Below are 21,446 nucleotides of genomic sequence, written 5' to 3' on the forward strand. Positions count from 1 at the left end.
TCTACGTTTTGTAGGTTCAGCTGTTTGTGAAAAAAATGAAGGAAAAAATAGTACAACTAAATGGTGGGAAAATCTTAGGAGTGATGCCTGTAGTCCATTAGCCCACCAAACCAAAATGCTCCCTTACCCGCCCGGACTTCCCACCAGTTTGCAGGCTTAAAATATCTCAAATTAAACACTGAATCGATTGTATCAAGTTTTATTTTTCCCGTAAATACTGTATAAAAAATGCCGAATGCTTTATTCAGACTCATCAATGGGGTTAATTGCTGCCTGGTCACATATTACCTATATTTTCGGTAAATGCATTGCAACAGTGTTTCATTTTTATTAGCTCAACAAGACAGTTTTAGTCAAATGGAGAAGTGATGAAATACTTCAGCACTGGCCAACATGGCAAATTAATTTGATGAAAGGTTGCTGACAGCTGGCTGCATTAAGGTTGTATGATTCAATCCAAATGTCACTAAAAATGATTTAAACCATACAGCAATCTCATATGGCACACTGCCAACTAACAAGAAGGGCTGAACAGTTTGTTTCCCTTGAAAATTTTCCCCTCGACATAGCGGTAAACTAATTAAAATGATCATTTATGTGCTGCTTGTGCAACAGAGACAACTCTTCTTTCACTTAATTCATTTATTTTAATTTCCTGTCATCAGTGGCCACATAACATGGGGATATAAAGTAGCACACAGTGCAATATAAAAACATAACAGGTTATCCTGTTTTATTTATTGCTGCTTGTTAGTGTTCTAAATGGATACCCAGATAAGGACTTAGCAGTCCATGCCCCCTTTTTTTAAAACACCACAATCATCAGGCTCAATTATATTTGGCAGGCAGTAAAGGCAGATTGACAAGGTTTTATTTCCAACAATTTCTGGTACCTGCCAGTGTAGACTTCACAGCCCATAAACAGGTGTTTCACATGGCTGAAAATCTAAATTTTTATGCCGTGTCATTTTTGTACCTCACGTGCACTGTGGGTTTGATTAAATTAAACTTGACTTCTTGCACAACACTTTCTAAGTTGTGACGTGTCACTTTTAAATTGCAATAATAATAACTTTAATATCACATAACATCCAGTGTTTGGAAGAAGTACCATATGGAACTATTTCACAACTCTTATGCGTGCTTCATTCAGTTTATCATTAGGGGCATCACATGCATGATTTTCTTGCTGTCATGACCAAGAAAATGGTCATGACACCTTGAATAATTAGTTTAGTTTGAATTATTTTAGCACCTTTATGGGATATGAAAAGGTATAGAGAACTGTGCCTTTTAACAGGGACATACCACTCACCAGCCATTTTGTTAGGTACATCAGTCCAGTTGCTCATTAATGCAAATATCTAATCAGCCAAATACATTACAGCAGCTCAGTGCATTCAGGCATGTAGATATGGTCAACATGACCTTCTGAAGTTCAAACTGAGCATCACAATGGGGAAGAAAGGTGAGTGAAGTTTGAATGTGGCATGGTTGTCAGCAGCAGATAGGCTGGTCTAAGTATTTCAGAACCTGCTGATTTGCTGGGATTTTCCTGCACAACCATCACCAGGGTCCAGAAAGGTCCAAACACCTGAAAATATCACGTTATTTGCATGAAAATGCCCTGTTGAGAAGAGAATCAGAACAGAATTGCTAGACTGCTTTGAGATGATGGAACAGTAACTCAGATAACTAACCCGTTACAACCAAGTTTACAAAAGAGCATCTCTGAATGCGCAACACGTCCAGCCTTTAAGCAGATGGGCTACAGCTGCACTAGACTGCATCTGATGCCCCTTCTGTCAGCTAAGAACAGGAAACTGAGGCTACCATTCACACAGACTCACCAAAACTGGACAATAGAAGACAGAAAAAAATGTTGCCTTCCCTGATGAGCCTCAATTTCTGCTGCAACATTTGGATTGCAGGGTCAGAATTTGGCATAAATAACATGAAAGCATAGATCCATCCTGCTTTGTATCACTGGTTAAGGCTTCTGGTGGTGGTGGGGCTGGTGGTATAATGGTGTGGGGGGGGTATTTTCTTGGCACACTTTGGGCCCCTTGGTACCAAGTGAGCATTGATTGACATTCACAGTTTACCTGAGTATTGTTGCTGACCAGGTCCATGCCTTTATGACCACAGTGTTCCCATCTTGTGATGGCTGCTTCCACTATGATAACGCACCATGTCACAAAGCTCAGATCATCTCAAACTGGTTTCTTGAACATCACTGCGAGTTCACTGTACTCACAGTTACAGATTTCAATCCAATAGAGCAACTTCAGGATGTGGTGAATAAACTCATTCATTAAAGGTCTACATCTAAAGTTATGTCACACTGCAGTCATGTGATGCTATTTGCACTAATAATTGGTTTATTCCACTTCCCACAAAAAAGTCTTTATTTTAAGTCAATTAATCATGCGTCATTTGTGACACATGATTAGTTGACATTTGAGGCAGCAGATGTAAATAAAGCCCAAAAATACATAAAACATTAATCTTTCCATTAAGGTTGGAGAACTCTCTTTATTTGTTATTAAAAAAAACCCGCTGGCGTGTCCATCAGACTGGTTTAAAGTTCACCTGACATCCGAGAGATTAATCCGCACGGAGGGAACAACAAGTCATTTTTGTCGGGAGTTGTGTTCCCTCCTTTTTTTTCCAGGTTCACAAAGTCACAGATGTCTCTCGGCTCTAGAACAGGACTAATTTTATTAGTGTTTGAATCCTGCTGACATATTAATCCAGAGCGCCGCATTACATCAAAGGAATTAGACCCAAACAATTAATAAGAACTGTTTAAAAAAAAAAAAGTCACAGTACAATAGTTTATTATTCTCAAGCTGGTAATAGTTTTTAAGATATTCCAAAAAGTCCATCAGGGAAGAGACTGATGCTACCAGCCAGGGGCACAACAAAATATCGCTTCCTTTGCTGTGCTGCAGCAGTTTCCAGCACTATGTGACATGCTGCCCACTACTGCTCAAGAATAACACAGGAGAGAAAAAAATCTATGCAGTATTTATAATAAAGGTTATAAGATGTCACAAAATTTTTTAAAGTCTTGCAACAGGAGTTGATCTTCCATCTTTTTTCAGACAAAAGGACTTGGTGTCTAAAGTGCAATGAAACACCTTGAGAGATCAAGCATGTCTCATGTGACTCAGTGTAAATCCATATTCATATTATGCATGCACTAAAACCATGAATTAAGCCTTTAATGGTTGACTTGACTTGGCAGGAGCCCTCGGTCCAGCCCCGCACATCACTGAACATTTTACTCGCCACCACAAAAAAACAAAACAAAACAAAAAACAGTGGGATTTTGTATTTATTTTACCTGTGTGTAGAATATTTCAACTATTCAAAATCTATTTTCTTCAGGTTTCACTGCCTGACAAATTATACAAAGCTCCCCTCATTTTGGCAGAAATATGAAGTCAGGATATTTGACTTTGCACCATAGAACAGTTCTATAAATATCAGGGGTCCGTGAATATCTGAATCTGCTGTTTAAAACTCATTTCCTGAAAAAGTCTGAAAACATGACCTCAGTGGCATCCTCCTTTAATCCTAAAAAGAAGGACTGCTTCATCCCTTCGGCTGTCTCCCAAACTCCTTTCACTCTGTACCAGTTTCTGTCTTTTCAGATCTAATCTGATGCTTGAATTTCACAGGCACTGAAAAGAACGCTACTCTTATGGTTTTCCATCTGACAATTTAAGGCTCCCATGTACCCACTGAACATTTTTCTCATGGTTTGCAGGTCTTTGTTGTTCTGATGTTCATCACTGCGTACCCCTGCTCATTGTGACCTACTAAAATCTCACTAGATGGAGCTGTTCTCCACTTTGGACTGCCGGTGTGCAATTCTTAGGAGCACAACTCAGTGTGTTTTGCGAAGAAACCAACTTGCCAGACACATTTTTTTTTCCTTTTTAAGATATTTATTTTCAAAAACGATTCGGGATCTTGGAATTGCTTCACATGTGTCAGCTCGGACGTGGGCTTTCCTTTCACCGCCTCCCACGCCAGCTGTAGAGAATTCATGCAGCTGTGTAGTGTGCCATCAACGCTCTACGGTGATCCTACTAGTTTAAAGCTTTGTCACAGAGAAATCAAAAGCTGCAATGATTTGCAATATATTGATATGGATGATAATTGCATAGGATAATAGCCATGCTGTACAATACACATAATTATAAAATAATATGTCAGAATAATTAGTCCTAAAGTAGGTTTATACAGTTTTTCATAATTTTCAACATTTAAGTGCATCATATAATATGGATAGTCTTTATATTAATGGTGATCTGATACATAGTTATTGTGATTCAATACAGTACATACATACAGTAAATCTTAATCAAATTTAGAGGGACATTGCAAAGCCCTTAAATGTAATAGATACTGTCTGATAAAATGAATGAATGGTATGCAGCAGAATGATAAAACTGTACACATCTGTCATACCAGATTATGGTGGTATTTTCTTTTGCTGAGTGTTGTTTTTTCTCTCTAAAACGCACAGTACAGATTATTAAAATGAAGCCACTCTCAGAAAAAAGAACAAAAAATAATAATAATAATAAAGCCATTTCTGTATCAAACAGAAGGTCAACATCTTGCATGCATTACTTTAGAAGTAGTAAAAATGTAAAATTAGTGGTTAAGAGGAGGGGGGAAAATAATAAACATCAACAACTGCATGCAGCCACAATGGTTATAATGTTAACAATTCCATAATGGTTTGTGTACCTCCTGACCTCACACAATAAAATCATAAGGCATGCCTCATTTAATTCCTCCACAACCATACTTTTAATGGCAGATACATCCTATAAACAACAGGTATGGAGTCCACTCTTGTTTACCTTCATATGGTCAATACATGTGTAATGAGACCTGCAGAAAAGAGAAAATTTAACTTATTACCCAGTCTGAATCTGATCTAGCAATATATTAGTTATCCTGCTTAAGAACAGCATTCAGCAGTTATTTCATATAGTCAATGATCTTGGGTTTGTGGCCAAAGGCCTTTATCACCCAGGCTCCTCTTAATAACTGAATACTTACTCAGCAGAAATGCTGCTCAGTTTGTGTTCCTCTGACGGAGATTCTTGTCTTTGTGGTTGTTGGTTGAGTTAGTTTTCCTTCACAAAGAAGTAAAACACACAATCAGCTCTCAATTCAAATGATGGATGTACAAGATGTGACCAAGCAGTTCTGTGAACAGATCCCTAAACAAGAAAAAGCCTTATCCAATGTAAATATGGCCAATCTCAAATTCAAGGTCATCTTCTCATGCACCTTTGGACCGTTTTCAGGAAGGCTGCTACTTTTCAGCCACACCCCTTTGCACCTGCGACTCGGCAGTGGGCACTGGATCTCCTCCAGTGTGTCAAAACACTTGATTGGACACTTCAAGCTTACTGTATGAAGTTTAAAGGAAGTTTCAAATTTCAAGTGGACTTATTTTTCGTGCGGCCAGAAAACTGTGTTTTCAGTGAGCTCACAATGGCACGAGATGTCACTCTGACACAGGTGGGAAAAAAATCAGGTCAGGTTGAAAAAGAAGTTGATGTTTGGCTTCTCTGCAAGTCTGAGGTCCATGATAAAAATCATAGAGCAGACTGTATAGGTAGTCTGAATGGCAGCCACGCTGGAAGCTGTGTGGACGTGTCCGAGAAGATGATCTTTAGAGGAGACGAGCCAAATTTAAATAAAGCTTTTAATCATACTTCACACTAGGCTCAAACATTTATTTACTAGATACATAAAAAGTTATCTATCTCAATTCTAAAAGCTGTAAATTCATTGTAGTCATGTATGAAATAAAACACCTAAAGCATGGCTTTCTGTTTCATGACATAAATTAGACATTGCTGGCTGCTGATCAGACTAATTAACCAATTTTAAGCTTTGGATACAGCGACAGGCCTGTCACTCACTGCTTTTCTCAAGTCTGGTCTTTAAGCCTTGAAGCCTATAATCTATTTTTAACCTAAACAGGACAATAATTTTATAAAACGAATACAACATTGAATTAAACAAGACTTAAAACTAGCGACTGAGCCAATAAACACATCAGGAAAATATTTACTGAGGTATTAAGTCATGTTTGAAGCATATTAGTTTTTCCATTTATTTCTACATGGGAGTTGAACTTCTTTTTGCAACCAGAGTAGTTGCTGCCTGCTGGACATTAGAAAGAATGTGGGTTTAAGGCACTTCTGCATTAGCTTCATTTTCAGCCCTAAGGTTATGTCCATCTTTTATATTCAGTCTTTGACTGCAGCGCTAGTGTGCAACAAATAGCTGCTTGCATGGACACAAGTTTCATTTTCCACTCTGGAGAACAACAGCAGACCTGGAACCAGTTATGTAAATATTTTTTTGAATTTTTAAGCATAATTTTTACCCTTTGAGAGTTTAGCTATACTGTAAGCCTCCTTCTTAAGAATTTCTAAACCATTTAGAACTGATCAGTGCCATTTAGTTATATAAAGATGTAAATAAATTATGTTTTATTAATGTACAAAAATATATTGACTATACAATAACACTACCAATAATACTTACCATTATTATTATTATTGTTGTTATAATAATAATAATAATTATTATTATTATTTTATGCACTTAAATTACAATTGTTAAACTATAGCTTAGGTCACACATCTGCTTGAAACTATGTTGTAGTATGTTAAAGAACATTTAATAAACAATGCACACTGCCCATTAATGCCAAACATGGGTGGCTTAAGCAGGACTTTTCTAATCCAGAGTACTTGTCAGTCACGTCAACCAGTGTCCAAACATGACCCTAAAATACTGTCCTGTGATTTATTTTGAAATACTAGGACATGATGCTCACCGTTATTTGTGACCCAGTTTTGGGAACTACTTCACAGTGAGCTTTAGAGACTGTCTGGAGTAGATACATCATGATAATCTACAACAAAACACACATTACTTTACCAAGCTAAACAGAGAGAAGGTGGTAAAAGGTGAAATGTTTATACTCACACTGGTCCAGCTAGGTCATCATCTGAGGCAGCAAGGGAAAAATATGGAGAAATAAACACCAAAAAATAAAATCATCGCAAAGAAGCTGCACACGCTGATGACGTTTTTTGATTAAAGCTGACTGATGCATAGTGCCCAGGAAATCTCCAGGGTTTATAGGTACTGCAATACATATATAATGGCTGTGATGCAGAATGAAATGTAACTCATAAGATCACTGACAAAAGACACAGAGCATAGTTAAACATCACACTAAAATGCAAGACCAAGTGAGAACAATTCCATACGGGCAGAATTCAAATTTGAAAAAAAATACTGTAGTCATGCACAAACAAGCAGCACTCACAAAGAACATCTGTTCACTCAAAGAGATTAGTGAGAAGCAGGTCCGTGAATATCAGCCCCGCGCTGCTGTAATAACTCAGTGAAGCCGTTTCAGTGACGAAACATTTCAAATTATTTACACCGCTACATGCCATTTCACTGCTGCAGTGATTATGAGGGTGATGCAAAGATATGGCATCATCATTTTGTAAAATAAAACCTTAAAGACCAGGAAGTTCTGAACAGTAATGTTGAACATTTAAAAAAAATACTTTAAAGAACTGATTAATGTGCTGCAGACTAGAGGATGATGAGGCTGAATGCTTATTGAAATTCAGGAGGCATGCAAAGTGTCTCACTTACCACAAACATGGTTTACGTTAGGCAGTTGGAAAAAGGGGAGGATGGGAGATATTACAACAATCTTATATATACAGAACAGATGGAGCTAAATCGGGTCCGAGAATTTCAAGTAAAACAATTCAGGAAACAATCTGCTCTCAAGCAACCTGCATACATTGTGATTTGCTACCAAAAGGCTGTAAGGATTCTCAAGGTGACTTTATCATTTCCATTTTCTGCAACATATTCTGATAAATCATAAACTATAATGAGAATACATTCAAGTGCAATAACAGCAAGTGTTAGTAAGAGTCACCAACAGCTCTTGGGTCTCTAACCAGCATGTGACAACACCAAAATTCTGTTTGAGAGGAAAAGGTTGCCCAAATACCGTTAATGCATAATGTATGACATAGCCCGGCTCTCAAATGAAGTGCTCAGTACGATCAGAAAATCGCAGGTGGGCTTACTCAGGTTGTAAAGCTAAATTACGGGTCTCGTATTTAAGTTTGCATTAGCTTGAGGACACCACAAGGTCCCTGGAAAGCCATTAATAATTGAAACCATCCACCTCCGCAACACTGCAGTATCATATTTCTCATGAATATTAAAGGCATGATATTGTCCTGACAAGGTGCAACAGTGTCTGCGTACTGGGTCAACCTCGCTGACTGAATTACTGAATGTGGGCACAGCAATGGGCACAGTGTCAGCTCAAACACTGCTGGTGCACCTGGTAAAGAAACAACTTAAAGCTCACAACAAAAAGAAAGGGTTCCTCCTTTTGCACCACACAGACAGAGCTTTCATGTGACAGATCCATTAGTTATTTAATTTGTATTCAGAATGCAGTGAATTTATCCCCATATTATATATATATATATATATATATATATACACGCACACACACATTCCTAAGCATCATCAGCGGTGACTCACCGTCTTGTAAATCTTCTGGCTTCTTGCGCTTCTCATAAACAACAATGATGATGACCAGGATGATGATCTCAGCCAAAACCCCCAGAAGAGGCCATAAGGGGGCCAAGTGGCTGCGAACCCTCAGCACCGATTTCTCAAAACGGCTGTCAATCATGTTGGTGGCATTGCAGATGTACTCGCCTGGATCATCATTAATGTCCAGGTTCAAAATGTGGAGCTCTGTGTAGTTATCTTTGCTGATGATGAAGATGCGTGTTGCATTTTCCAAGTCCTATGGAACAATTGGAGAGAAATACAGCAAATCATACTGACAACTTGGCAGTGAGATGGACCGAGGTTTTTTTTTAATGTTCTAGTTTTAGATGATGAGGTGATGTAAAAAAAATAACACGTGACCAGGCCACCTTCTTCCAGTGCTCTACAGTCTAGTCTGGTTCTGATGCTCACGTGCCCATTGTTGGTGCTTTTGCCAGGTGACAGGAGTCAGTATGGGCATCCTGATTGGTCTGTGGCTATGCAGCTCCATACACATTAAACTGCAATGGACTGAGTATTCTGACACCTTTCTATCAGACCCAGCATTAACCTTTTTGGCAATTTGAGCTACAGCAGCTCGTCTGTTGGATTGGACCACATGGGCCAGCCTTCACTCCCCACATGCATCAGTGAACCTTGGCCGCCCATGATCCTGTCGCTGTTTCACTACTGTTCCTTCCTTGGATCACTTTTGATAGATAATGACCACTGCAGACAGCAGCTGACAGAGCTGCAGTTTTGGAGATGCTCTGACCCAGTCGAGCCATCACAATTTGACCCTTGTCAAACTCACCCAAATCCTTGGGGTGCACTGGAGTCTTTGAAAGTCGCCTTGAGGCGACTGTTTGTTGTGATTTGCCGCTATATAAATAAAATTGAATTGAATTGAACTGAATTGAAAGTATTTTTGCTATTATTTTCAAAGGCATGACATGATTGTTATTATCTAATGTTTAAAAAAAAAATAAGTGTGACGTTAACTCCTTCAGTGACATGCCCAAAACGTATTCCTATTCAAAATTCAATTTAATACTTTTCAGGACTTTTTCAGAACTTTTAAATACATATTTATGTGCTGACATCCTGCTTACAGTTCAGTGTTATATTGGTGGGTATTCTGTTTGGTTTCATTTTACTTTTATTTTTAGTCTATTGTGATTTTTATTGGTTCTGATTCTTCCGTTTAAAACATTTAAAGAATTAATGCACAACTTTTTCCATTTGCTGTCACTGTGTAGTCATAAATGTTCTTCTTGAGCATTAATATTTACAGTAACTCCAACAGGTAACTCATAAAATCCTAACTGTGTTTGACTGCAGCTGTGGGATTTGTGGACTTTAACCTCTTAACCTTCTGCCTAGGTAGAAGGTTAAGCCTCCTGCTTAGGTCGTCTGAATTACTATTTACAGTTACTGTACATATGAGATTCTCAGTGCAGTGTCCAACAGCAAATATCACAAATTATATCCACAATATAATGATATAATGTAAATTCATATGACATACCTTGTCGTTCCTGCGCCAGGACCAGACAGGGTGAGGATAGCCCACAGACTTACAGTAGAGTATAGCATGCTCCCCCTCATTCTTATTCTCACTACGCTTGTGGCCTACAATCTCAGGAGCAGCTAAAAAACAAAGTAGATTCAAGAAATTAATTTTAAAAGATAATAATTTCCTTTTATTTTCAAGTTGAAACTGCTAGTAATGCTCTTAGTGTTGGCTGCATTGTTTCTAACCACATTGCTCATTTATGAAGTAATCAGAATCATTTTAAAACAGCTCACAGCAAAAGAACAAAACATAAGCAGAGTTTTGTGCGTTTGAACTAATGCACAGAGACAAACACTGGTGTGCATGGAAGTGAAGTTTAAACATAAAACATTACATTTAATCTAGTAGGAATATTTGAGCCAATGTAACCTTAAGCTTTATGCATTATCCTGTATATTATAAAATTGAGTGTAATAATAGAAATGCTCCACATAATATTAAGAAAATTGCCCCCAAAATCCAATTTGCCTCCATAGCAATGCAACAGCAGAAAAGGCTGACCAGATTTTACCGTTGAGACATAATCCCTTTCCATCAGACAAACAAGACACCATCTGCTGCCACTGAGCCGGGCATTGGCTTGATGGAGGTGTCAAGGGCACCGGCTGCCCCTGAGCAGCCAGCAGAGCTGTTTGAGATCACAGGTCCTCACATGACAGTGATGCTAGTGCTCAAGGCCATTTTTTATCGATGGCATCTCTGATGTGGCCTCAAAATCACAAAGATGGCTCTAGCTGATGAATCATCACCTACATTTAACGTCGATGTTGGCTCTGGCTGGAGAACCAATCTCGAAGTTGTAGATGCACGAGTACACTCCAGCGTCGTCTCCTCTTGGTCTGTTCAGCCTGCAAAGCAGAAATACACCTCAGGTGAACCCACTCCAGGCAAAAGCCAAACTCTGCTTTAACGCCATCCCTTCCTCTCACACTCGTGAAAGCGTTGACCTGTAGCTACCTGTACTCGGTGTTCTTGTTTTGGCTGTGCGTTTCTGGGATCTCATCACCGTTCTTCATCCAGTAGCTTTCCGTGATGCTCTGGGCACTGGTCAGGTTGCACTGCAGTATGAGAACGTCTCCTTCCACTGGAAGGGTGGCTGAGTCGGAAGCAGCAATTGATGGCTCTGTAAGAGAGGCATAGCTCAGCTACAACCGAAGTAATTCTTGCTGGGATTCGTGGGTGAAGGTGTGCTGGAAGATGTAGAGCTCAGTCAGACACCACAGACAATTGCGCCTTCGTCAATACAGCTCAGGAATAGAGTTTCAAAGTGGGAGGCATTATTCTGGGCATCCAGGACTGCTGAAGAAAAAGTCCATTCACCACCTTGTTTAGCTGGACGTGAAATTCTTGCCATTGAGCAACTATATTGCCAAATATAGCTTTACAGAACAATATGCAGCTTTTAGATTACAGGCTAGCTTTTGGTTAATTCTGTAGAACATTATTCTCTTTAATCATACTTTCCCAGCCCTGCTGGTTAAAGCTATGGTGTCGCTACAGCAGGTACTCCTGTTTTGTGTGAGGAATATTGATGATTTTCATGTCACTGGTGCTTCTTTAAAGGATAAAAGTGAAATGTGTGCATACTGTTACAATACATATGGATAAAGGTGGGTTTCACTTTACAGTGATCCCTTTCTAGAACATTTTCATGAAGCATAGTTATGTTATTTATACTGAAATTACCTCCGGGAGTTGAAATAAAAATGTTTTGGCGCTTCACACAAATTATTCAGTTTTTCAGGAAAACTTCCTTCCACTGGTTAACCTGTAATCTAGAGATAAAATTTATTAAAGGAATCCCTTAAAAAGAAGAAAGTAAAATACATAAATAGTTGAAATTTAACCTGCGGAAACTCCTCACACAAGTTGGCTTTTAAACAGTGGAGATCTTAATTGGAGAGTTGGTATTCTGCTTAATCCTGATTATCTACATCTTGTTTGCACAGTTAGACACTGGTGAATCTCTTAATCTGCATTCATGGCCTAAAACACCTTTTACACACAAAGCACCACAGATATGTGCTGGCAGCTACTCTGTGATACAGAGCCAAAAAAATAAAAACAAAAGAAGTACAGAGATTTTACCCCCTGTTTTCATGTCCTTTTATAAGGTAGTTTGTAGAAAAAGGTACACTTCTATCAGAGGAATTATCCTGTGCAGAGAAAGCATTTTGATGCTGATGAGCAAACAATAAACTACTTCTAGCACTGACACGAGTCAGAAATAAGATGTGCTATGTGCTAACATTTTAAACCAAAGGGGGGAAAAAAACAGGTTACTGCAATGAGAGAAAAATCACATTTTGATTAATAATTCTGGGAAAATAGAAGGAAAAACAGAGGAAACAGAGGAAAAAACTGGGCTCTGCAAGCTCTAGTTTGAAGGACCAACTGAAATGAGGGATGAGCACAAAAAATACTCCTTATTAAAGATAACATGAAGATGAGAGGATGGTGTTTTTCCTCATTTACCAGGTCTGTGGGGGAGGGTGGCACCTACTTAGGAAGCTACTGCTCCTCTGGAGAGGTTTGATGGAGGCTGAATCACACAGGATCTGGGGGAGGACTGCTCTACACTGACCACTCACTCTGCAACACTGTTATAGTGGCCTGAGCACGGATCCAGGTGGTGGCTGGATTTTGGTGGAGGTCATTACGTCGTGGATCATTGCTGGCTCTGCACTCATAGGTCCCCGAGTCATCTAGTGTGAGATGTGAAACCCCCAACACGCTCACTGCATTGATGCCGTAGGCGGTGCTGATGGACACCCGCCGCTTCCGGGCGCCATCCCATAGCTGCCTGAAAGAGTCAGCTTGGTTGATCTCAGAGTACCACCACTGGATTTCTGGGGTGGGGTTACCTACCACATCACAGTACAGCTCAAAGGTGTCGCCTGTGAGCTTAGTCTCAGAAAGGGGTGATTTCACAAAGCCTGCCGGCGCTGGTGGTGGTTGTTTATGGGGGGGGGGCAGCATGTCCAGAGACAAAACAAAAGAGAAACAGGTGCAGGTAAGAAAATAACAGGTTAAAATAAAAAGGAACCAGAAAAGCATATGACAAAATGAAAAGTACAGCAACAAATATGAAATAATGAACAAGACATACAAATTGTGTTCAAATTAGAAATAAATAAATGGTAGTTGCTTAACTCCCCAATTAATCTAATCATTTCTTGTCTGATCATGTTGATAAATTCAAATCAGAGATGCAAATATCATCCTCATTTTCCTTCATTAATTAATCTTTTTTTTTTCCAATTAAAAAGGGACTCGTTATCAGAGGATCCTTGAAGCTCGTCTCACCACCTCAAGGCACTTAACTTTCATTTCAGTGGTCACTGGGGTGTACTGTACAGAGAAACCAGCCAAATCTGACCGAAAACCACATAAAAGGTTTCCTGATTTGGAAGGAATTCTTCTACCATCGTCTTTGCTGTTGCAGAACTCTCCAGCAGATTTCAGTTCAGCATTACTTTTCATTCTTAGACTCAACTAGAGTAGTTTAGCATGAGTCAGAATTCATAATAATCCTTGTTTATCTCATTGTGGGCCTGCCAGCTCAGCGTCTGTGTGAAACAAGCCGTTTTAATTCTTCTCCTCTTAATCTAGCTTTCTACTCATTGGCTGCCTCTCATAAACAGAAGGTCTGAACAGCAGGTAGGTGAACAGCAAGAATAGAACAAACTGTATAAACAGAGCCTTTAGAGCAGTCTGAAGCCTGAGCTTTTGGCTCTTCGGGATTACTTGCACGTACACTGAGTTTTGACCATGTTTACAGAGAGCACCGACTATGTAACAGCATATCAGAAAAAGCATAGTGCATCCACTTTAATTGTTTAGTCTGTTTTTAAAAACAGAGCCCAGCGCAATGTGGCGATGTCTGATGCAAACAAAGTTTTTCTCAATTGACAAATCAATTCATTGACGGTTCCTTTTAGCTCTGATGACATGAACACAAAACATCAAACGGCCATAAGCAATCACACTGACATTTTTTGCTAAGAGGCAGCCTCAGATCTGCCTAAATTATTATTGCTGCTATTCCTGGGAAGCTTTAATTCAGTTCTTCTGGGGCGTCCCTGCAAGGCTGCTCTCACTTGGTTTTATGCAATTAATGGCATCATATAAATCTGTGACTGGCTCGCACAGCGCTCGCATCAAAAAGTCCTCCACATGACCTTGTCATTTTCTTGCCTGTATAATAAAAAAAAATAAATCATCAGTGCTTAGAAAACCTTGTTTATGTAATTACTGAGTAACAAGGACATGGATACAGCAAGCTGCTGTTTATTTTACTGGATTGAAATGTCTCTCTTTTAAATGTAAATGCCATTAATCGTGGAGGAGAAGGAGGACAGTGATAGTTATAAGCATGTCTATAGGCTCTGCAGAGAGACAGAAGATTTATAGAAGCTTCAGCTCTGGGTCTCTGGGGAGTATGTGGGCACATGGTGATAGCCCCCTGCGTTTCCATAGAAGCACTCTACAGCAACAAAGTAGGAAGAAGAAGAGAGAGCCAACCAGATGAGACAGGCCATCACAAGACAGACGATCACCTGGTTTCTCTGTCAAGCTGCTGGCATCACAAGACTCTGCTGCACAGCCTGTAACTGGTTCCTGCAGGCCAGCTCATATACAGTAGGCACATTTAGATCCCTTCACGCATGCAAACCAGTAAATAACAAGACGGAGACTGAAACCCAAAACCAGCACCTCAGCTCTTAACACAGAACTGCTGAGAGACAGACCCTGCCAACTCCGATAGGCTAGACGTGTTAAAAGTGCTGAGACAGTGGCCTCATCCACGCACGCCACCGTACAGCACATGTCCGAATGATGCAGCTCATGTCAGGCTGATGTTGGTTTAGTTTTGGCATGTGGAAGTGCCTGTTTAATGTGCCGGATGTTTTTCCATTAGTGAATAACAAGCTAATTTAATATTTCAAATTGAACATGATGTCCAAAGACAAGTTCTCACACAGAACTCCAAACTTTAAATGCAACCCAAGGTCATGTTCCTGGTGCAGCTTAGTGAGAACATTCATGGTTGCCATGGTCCAGGGATTTTTAGAGGCGGAAGCCTATACTACCCAGGCTGGATATAAACTGGTCATCCGATGGCACTGGCCTGTGAAATTTTCCTGGCTAGAAGCCTGTCTTCACTCTCATCAAAATACAAGAGAAACTGGTGTATTTCCTTGAAAATTTGATTCAGAAACACAAACAGCACGGGCTGTTGGCTATAAATTGCTAACACTACCCACTTGCCACTGGGACACAAACTTCAATACCAGAGCAGTAAATTTATGTCAGAGTAATGAGTAATATCACAAACTAACCACCTCCTATTACCAGGTTTAATTCACTTTTTATATAAATTAATACATTTATATAAATATGTAACTGTACATATTTCAAACGGCCCACACTTTTGGGAATCACTGATCCACCCTATCATAATCCATAGTAGTTTTTTTAATATTCATGTTTTCTTCAACCTTGACTTTAAATCAGCTGTTCAATCGATTGACTAATCACTGCAACTTAGCTGTGGGACAGCACACGACGGTTTCATTTTTTAATTCATCATCACTCCAGGCCATCTTCACTGAGGTCTAAATTATCAGTACTGAGCTACAAACAACAGCTCCTGCTGTTATTAATGTTTCTTTTTTTTTTTTTTTTTTACTCACAGTCTCTAAAGGAATAAAACAATGACATGTAGTTCCTGTACTGCTGTCACAAAGACTGAGGTTCACTCTTATTTTATCCCCTCCAACAACGTTTTTTTTTTTTTCTTTCATTGGGTAGAGTTTCCACAGCTGCTATGTTTCTTGCTGCTCCACTATTTCAGTTACTTTGGGAAAGTTGCTGATGAATACCAGAGAAAACAAACATGCTATCCTCTTCCAATTTTTTGGAGTGATTTTCCTGGGAGATTTTGTATCCGGTACAAGAAAGAATTACATCATCAAGCTTTGATGATGAGAGGCAACCAATCTAAAAGCAGATGGTGCCAATATTCAACAGCCATTACATTGTGCCGCTTTCACATTTAAATTAATAAAAGCCCAGTGTAACATCGTAAAACTGTTTGATTTGTCCCAATAAAGCATATCACATCTAAGAATTATGGTCATTATCAAGCAGTCTACTGATATATTCTATATCAATGTGAAAATTATTTAAAGAGAGGCCCAAAAACCTACTATTACCATCTAATGTTTTCAAGTAACTTTATACTTTAAATCTGTTTGTTCTTAGTTTGCTTCTAAATCTTTTCTGAGGTTAAATGTCTCTGAAGCACCTGTGTGTTTTATTTGGTTTGTTGTGTTTCTATGTATTTGTGGTGCACAGATTCTGCTTCAGTTTGTTTGTAATCTTGGTAAATATGTGGCAGCAATTGTTATGCGCAGGCTGTTCTAAGACAAAATGAAATCAAACCATCTCTTATGTGATGAGTTCATGGTGAATTCAATAAGTGCCGCTGATCCTTTTGATGTATCTTTCATTTGTTTTTGCTCTTATTTTATTTCAACTCTCCAATTTATTTCTCAAAAACAACTTTGAATATTTATGTGAAAAACATATAAATTTTAAAAAACGAATATTCCTCGTATACATGCTCATGGACACATGACTATAGCAGCCTATAACAGTGCATCCTTACTAATGTGGTGCTTAAACCACACAAAAAAAAAAGACAACTAAACTGCACATTATGAACCTTCATCAACGTGTCTGTGTTTGCTCCTGCCCGCATCCACACATTGGCACTGTATGCCAATTTCAGGTTTATTATTCAAACTGCAGCTCTAACAGCACAAACTGACACCAGATGGTCTTGAATCCATTTAAATGTGTCTAAAATGAAGGAATTTTTGGCCACAGTCCCAGTTTATGTTCCACACACTTACTGAAGAAAACCAAACGGTATTATATACATTCACATGCTGGACAGTAGTAACTGTACAGTGAAAATGGTTTTAATATATTTGTATTCAAAGTTTTGACGTATTTTAATAAACGTTTTGAAGTGAATGTACTGAAATGCAACATAAGGGAGGCTGACGTGTTATCGTAACAGTAATCATACTTACATGCAATCAGATTATACTGAATTTAACAACTGTATTGTTAATGATTTATATGTTTATAATAACTTATATTTACAGCCCTACAGCAAATTACATAACTAAGATCTTATTTCTGGCAGTTATCATGCTTTATATGCTTTACAGAAACATGCCATGATAATTAGTTCTGTTAAAATATTATAATACATTCTCACATCTTTTAGTTTTACATGTCTGTAATCTTTTCTTTATGTGCAGTCATTTTAGGCTCTGAAAACATCTGCAATTGTAATTGCAAATCATTTTTAAGTCATCAGGATAGCTGCACTCTTTATTTAGAAAGCAAAAAAACTAGAATTTAAACTCACTAGCTCAAAAAAAATGTTTGTTTTTTTGAGCTTCTGTAAACAATAAACAGTTTAGTTGATACCGTTTGAACACTCATATCCATAGGGCTGGAGATCACAAGATCGGATCACGTTACACTGCACAAAGCAATAGTGTCAACACACAACAATTCTGCATTACTCAAGACACTGCAAGACCAGTACAGTGTATGCATCTCAAACAGCAAAAAGGAAGAATTATTTATTTAATCTCTGCACTGTTTTGCTAGGTAATATTATTCCATTAAATATCAATTCAATTAACTGGCACTCTGATTTTCTTTCCCTTCCTGTCCACCATTTCCCCCCTGTGAGTTTCATCTTCTTCACTTTATTCATTTAAAACATTACCAGGAGGAGACATGAAGAGGTAGCTCTGCTAAATCAAACTGGATGGGAATCTATCTAGAGCATCTGTATGTTGTGATAAAAATATTGATATTGTGTGTTAATATTCTGTATGACCACAATCTGAAAAAAAAAAGTAAAATAAAAATAAAATAAAATAATAACATTAATAAAGAAAACCACAGTATTTGAAAGGCAATAAAGAAGATTGATTTCTACCCCCTTCTGTCAGGTGTAAAGCCAGTATTTCCAATCAAAAGTGTGAGCTTTGTCAGCTGTGATTGGAGAAGAGATGTTATGAGTGGGTGCACAGTATAGGAGGAGATGTGTAATGCAATCCTACACATGGACCACTCCGGGGAAGGCCAAAGCTGAATCCATTCTCACTCATCCGCGCACAGTGCTTGCAAAGGGATACAAGCAGCACTGCACACTTACAGTATGCACAAACAGATAGTGGGCTGAGAGGGGGGTTACGCTACCCTGAGCTGTTTGGGGAGCGATGAGATTTACGAGCTGAGGGTGAATTGGGCAAGTGGAACTGCGCTGAGAAATCAATGCCATTCTGCAGTGCAGTGCGTCTCAGCAAAGAGTTAACAGATTCACTGTTGCAAGAGGACATTAAAGCCATAGTTCCCAGCGCAGCATCTCTGCTCTAAAAATAGGACCATGCAGCAAAATGGACTGATGCTATTTACAGAACTGCGCTTCTAAGGTCCTACATAATTACACAGGCCTACATGTTACGAGGACTTGGACTGATGTAGAGAATTATTTCACTCTGTAGCAGAAGAATTTTTTTTTGAATTCCTAAGCCGTATCCTTACATATCTGAGCAGACCCAAGCGTGACAGCACGTTGATTGGATGCGCGAGAGTGTGTTTGTGTGCTCGCATAACAGATTTTAAACTTCAGTGTGGCACGATCTCCCTGTGCACCTAATGAGCAGAACTTGTCCTTGCTGACTGAACGGCTCGTTTCGACTCAATATTCAGCTCCACACTTCAAAGGACGTTTTAGGGACATTGCACAGGCCTCCTTATGGCCCACTACAGCAATACAGATTGTAGCCCATTAATGATTTATTAACCCTTCTTTTCTAACGCTGGGGCAACAAGATGCCGATGGATCTGTTAGGTGCGTCTTTCAGAGTAACGTTAAAGGATTATCTAATGAGGCTTGAGGAATCTTGCAACGATTCATTTAAATTACGAAAAAAAAAAAAAAAAAACCCTCAAAGTCAGCCAATGCCAGTGCCTTCCTTAAAACCGCATCCTCACCATGATGTGTACCATGATGTATTTTTCTATAGGAAGAGCTCGTTTCCTACCGTTCTGAGAAGAGACGGACTGCAGCATCAGAGCTCCAAATATCGCCAAAGAGAAGGACATGACTGCAGCTCTGCGATTGCCAGGTATCATCTTCGGAGACGGTGGACGGAAAATGCCGGTAGGAGCGCGCTAAGGTGACCTGCGCCGGTTATGATGGAGCGGGCTGGATTCGCCGAGGATCGCACCTCCAGATCCTTCAGTCGTGTCACGTACAGAGGGAAGCGTCGCTAGGTAGACAAGTGTGAGCCCACAGAGGTACTGCTGGATACCTGCGCCGCTCTGCTGACAGCCCGGTGCAGCTATGGAACCCCCCTTTTTTTTCTTTCTTTCTTTCTTTTCTTTTTTTTAAGCCACCCGTTACAGCTTTAATCCCGCGAGATCTTGGAGGAGCGCAGAGACAAAACGGTACGTCCAATCGCAAAGTGGAGCAGAGATCAATCATGTGAAAATAATAAACATGATATTAATGATGATTTTTTTTTTGTTTGTTTGTTTGTTTGACAGGTTTTGCCACAATTTTTCATCAACTACAGTATTTTTTTATTTTTATTTTTTCTTGTAGTCAAATTAAGCCATTGTTAGTCTGTCACCTACAATTTGGCTCCTACAATATCCGCAAACCAATCAGAGGCGAGCATTTCATTGATACAAAATCCTTCGTTGACCAGTCATATCCTGTGTCAAGCAGGTTCTCACTCAGGCTGTTTAAGCCTTGAACTCAGCAGCACCTGTGGCTTTACGCAAACTTTTAATCCAATTTCTCTGAACAAATACAGGGTAATAGCAGGCTCACACCTACAGCACAGAAGCACACGTCACTTGGTCAACCACATCAGTAATAGGCCTATTTCCTGTTCTCACCAAGAACAGCTAAAAATGTTCTTCACCTAATTCACTTGTTACGGATTTGTAACTTACTAAATGTGGGGCAAATAGTATGCTCTCTATGCTGTTTTCACCGGCCACTTTGTTAGTTATTTAGAATCACTAATTACTGTGCCACTAAAAATACGAACATTTAAAACATAATAAATAACTAATTCAAAACAAGAACCGAAACTCATCAAACCCTGGAACCTGGGACCACGGCAATCCAAACTGCAGTCACCAGATCAGTTAATTCAGTTGAAAATCTATGGGAGATTTCGGCTTGATGTTATACACAGTATTCTTCACCACCATCATCAAAATACCAAAGGAGAGAATATCTGTTCCATTCCTACAGTAACATTTCAGAGATTATAAATATGGTGATATATTGTGGCTTAACACCTTGCTTAAGCTGTTTTCAAGCATGCACTGCAGCCCTGACTTTTACTAGACATTACCCAAGCACAAGTGCATGTGAGAATGCAAATAGGGCATAATCATAATATATATTGGACAGGGCCCCAGCCCTATTTTTTTTAATTTGCTCAAAATATCCCTCAAATATACCAATATGAAAATTACTGTGCCATGACAAGTAACCAGACACCACCATCAGAAAGAATCATTGGCAAATGTAATCATAACTACACAAACTGTCATTTCTATTATAAGGCTGCACTGAATTTCTGGAGTGTTTTGCCAAGTTTTTGTTACCCCAGCAGAAGCCATTTCTTAACAGTTATGAGTAGGCATCAACAAATAAACTATATTGTCTCTCATTTTCCTTAAAACTTATACATCTAAATATATATAAATATAAACTTATCACATTGACTAGATTTTCCTCAAATCAAGAGCCATTGATATAATCAGTTGTTTGGCTGTCTATTTTTGTTTACTATATAGAATAACCCTTCATTTCAGCCAATGTCTTATCAATTTTCTAATATTTTTTCTAATATTTTTGTTTTCACTTTTTTTAATGGGGGTGGCAAGTGGATAGAGAAACACCTAGTTAAATATTTGAGCCCCCACAAGACCGAATCTGTGGTTACAGCCTTGGACTGACAGTCAGGTTTTTGATGCGTCAACTTTTGTTTTGTTAGGATTGGTCCTTGTCTTTCTCCCCCCTAATTCTTTCAGAAAAAACATCAGGGCAGGCTATGCTGTAATGACGCGAGACTTTGACTTCGAGAAT

At 39.0% G+C, this 21,446-nt stretch overlaps 1 protein-coding gene across 4 annotated transcripts; it reads right to left on the reverse strand.

Moving 5' to 3' along the window:
• Positions 1-3,953: 3,953 nt before the first annotated feature.
• Positions 3,954-19,799, reverse strand: LOC115782230 (neuroplastin-like). Of its 4 annotated transcripts, XM_030732306.1 has the most exons (10): positions 19,378-19,799; positions 12,826-13,179; positions 11,192-11,357; positions 10,988-11,082; positions 10,187-10,308; positions 8,644-8,914; positions 7,039-7,060; positions 5,086-5,162; positions 4,884-4,914; positions 3,954-4,527 (listed from the first exon to the last, which is right to left on the reverse strand). In XM_030732306.1, the coding sequence occupies exons 1-8, from the start codon at positions 19,466-19,468 to the stop codon at positions 5,102-5,104; spliced, it is 1,182 nt and encodes a 393-aa protein (XP_030588166.1). In that variant the 5' UTR covers positions 19,469-19,799; the 3' UTR covers positions 3,954-4,527; positions 4,884-4,914; positions 5,086-5,101. The 4 variants fall into 4 exon arrangements, with proteins under 4 accessions (XP_030588166.1, XP_030588165.1, XP_030588167.1 ...); XM_030732305.1 differs by having other exon boundaries at positions 3,954-4,914; XM_030732307.1 differs by having other exon boundaries at positions 3,955-4,914; positions 7,039-7,048; positions 19,378-19,792.
• Positions 19,800-21,446: the final 1,647 nt, after the last annotated feature.

This window comes from Archocentrus centrarchus, chromosome 6 (genome assembly GCF_007364275.1).
Source record: "Archocentrus centrarchus isolate MPI-CPG fArcCen1 chromosome 6, fArcCen1, whole genome shotgun sequence".
Lineage (NCBI taxonomy): Eukaryota > Metazoa > Chordata > Actinopteri > Cichliformes > Cichlidae > Archocentrus > Archocentrus centrarchus.

Bases quoted from the DNA above. Each gene is read 5' to 3' on its own strand.
- LOC115782230 (XM_030732306.1), bottom strand. From the start codon at position 19,468: ATGATACCTGGCAATCGCAGAGCTGCAGTCATGTCCTTCTCTTTGGCG. The intron at 11,358-12,825 runs GTGAGTGGTCAG...CCTCTCTTACAG, and splicing joins CACTATAACAGTGTTGCAGA to AGCCATCAATTGCTGCTTCC. The intron at 10,309-10,987 runs GTAGGTGATGAT...TTTGTTTTTTAG, and splicing joins AGCCAACATCGACGTTAAAT to CTGCTCCTGAGATTGTAGGC.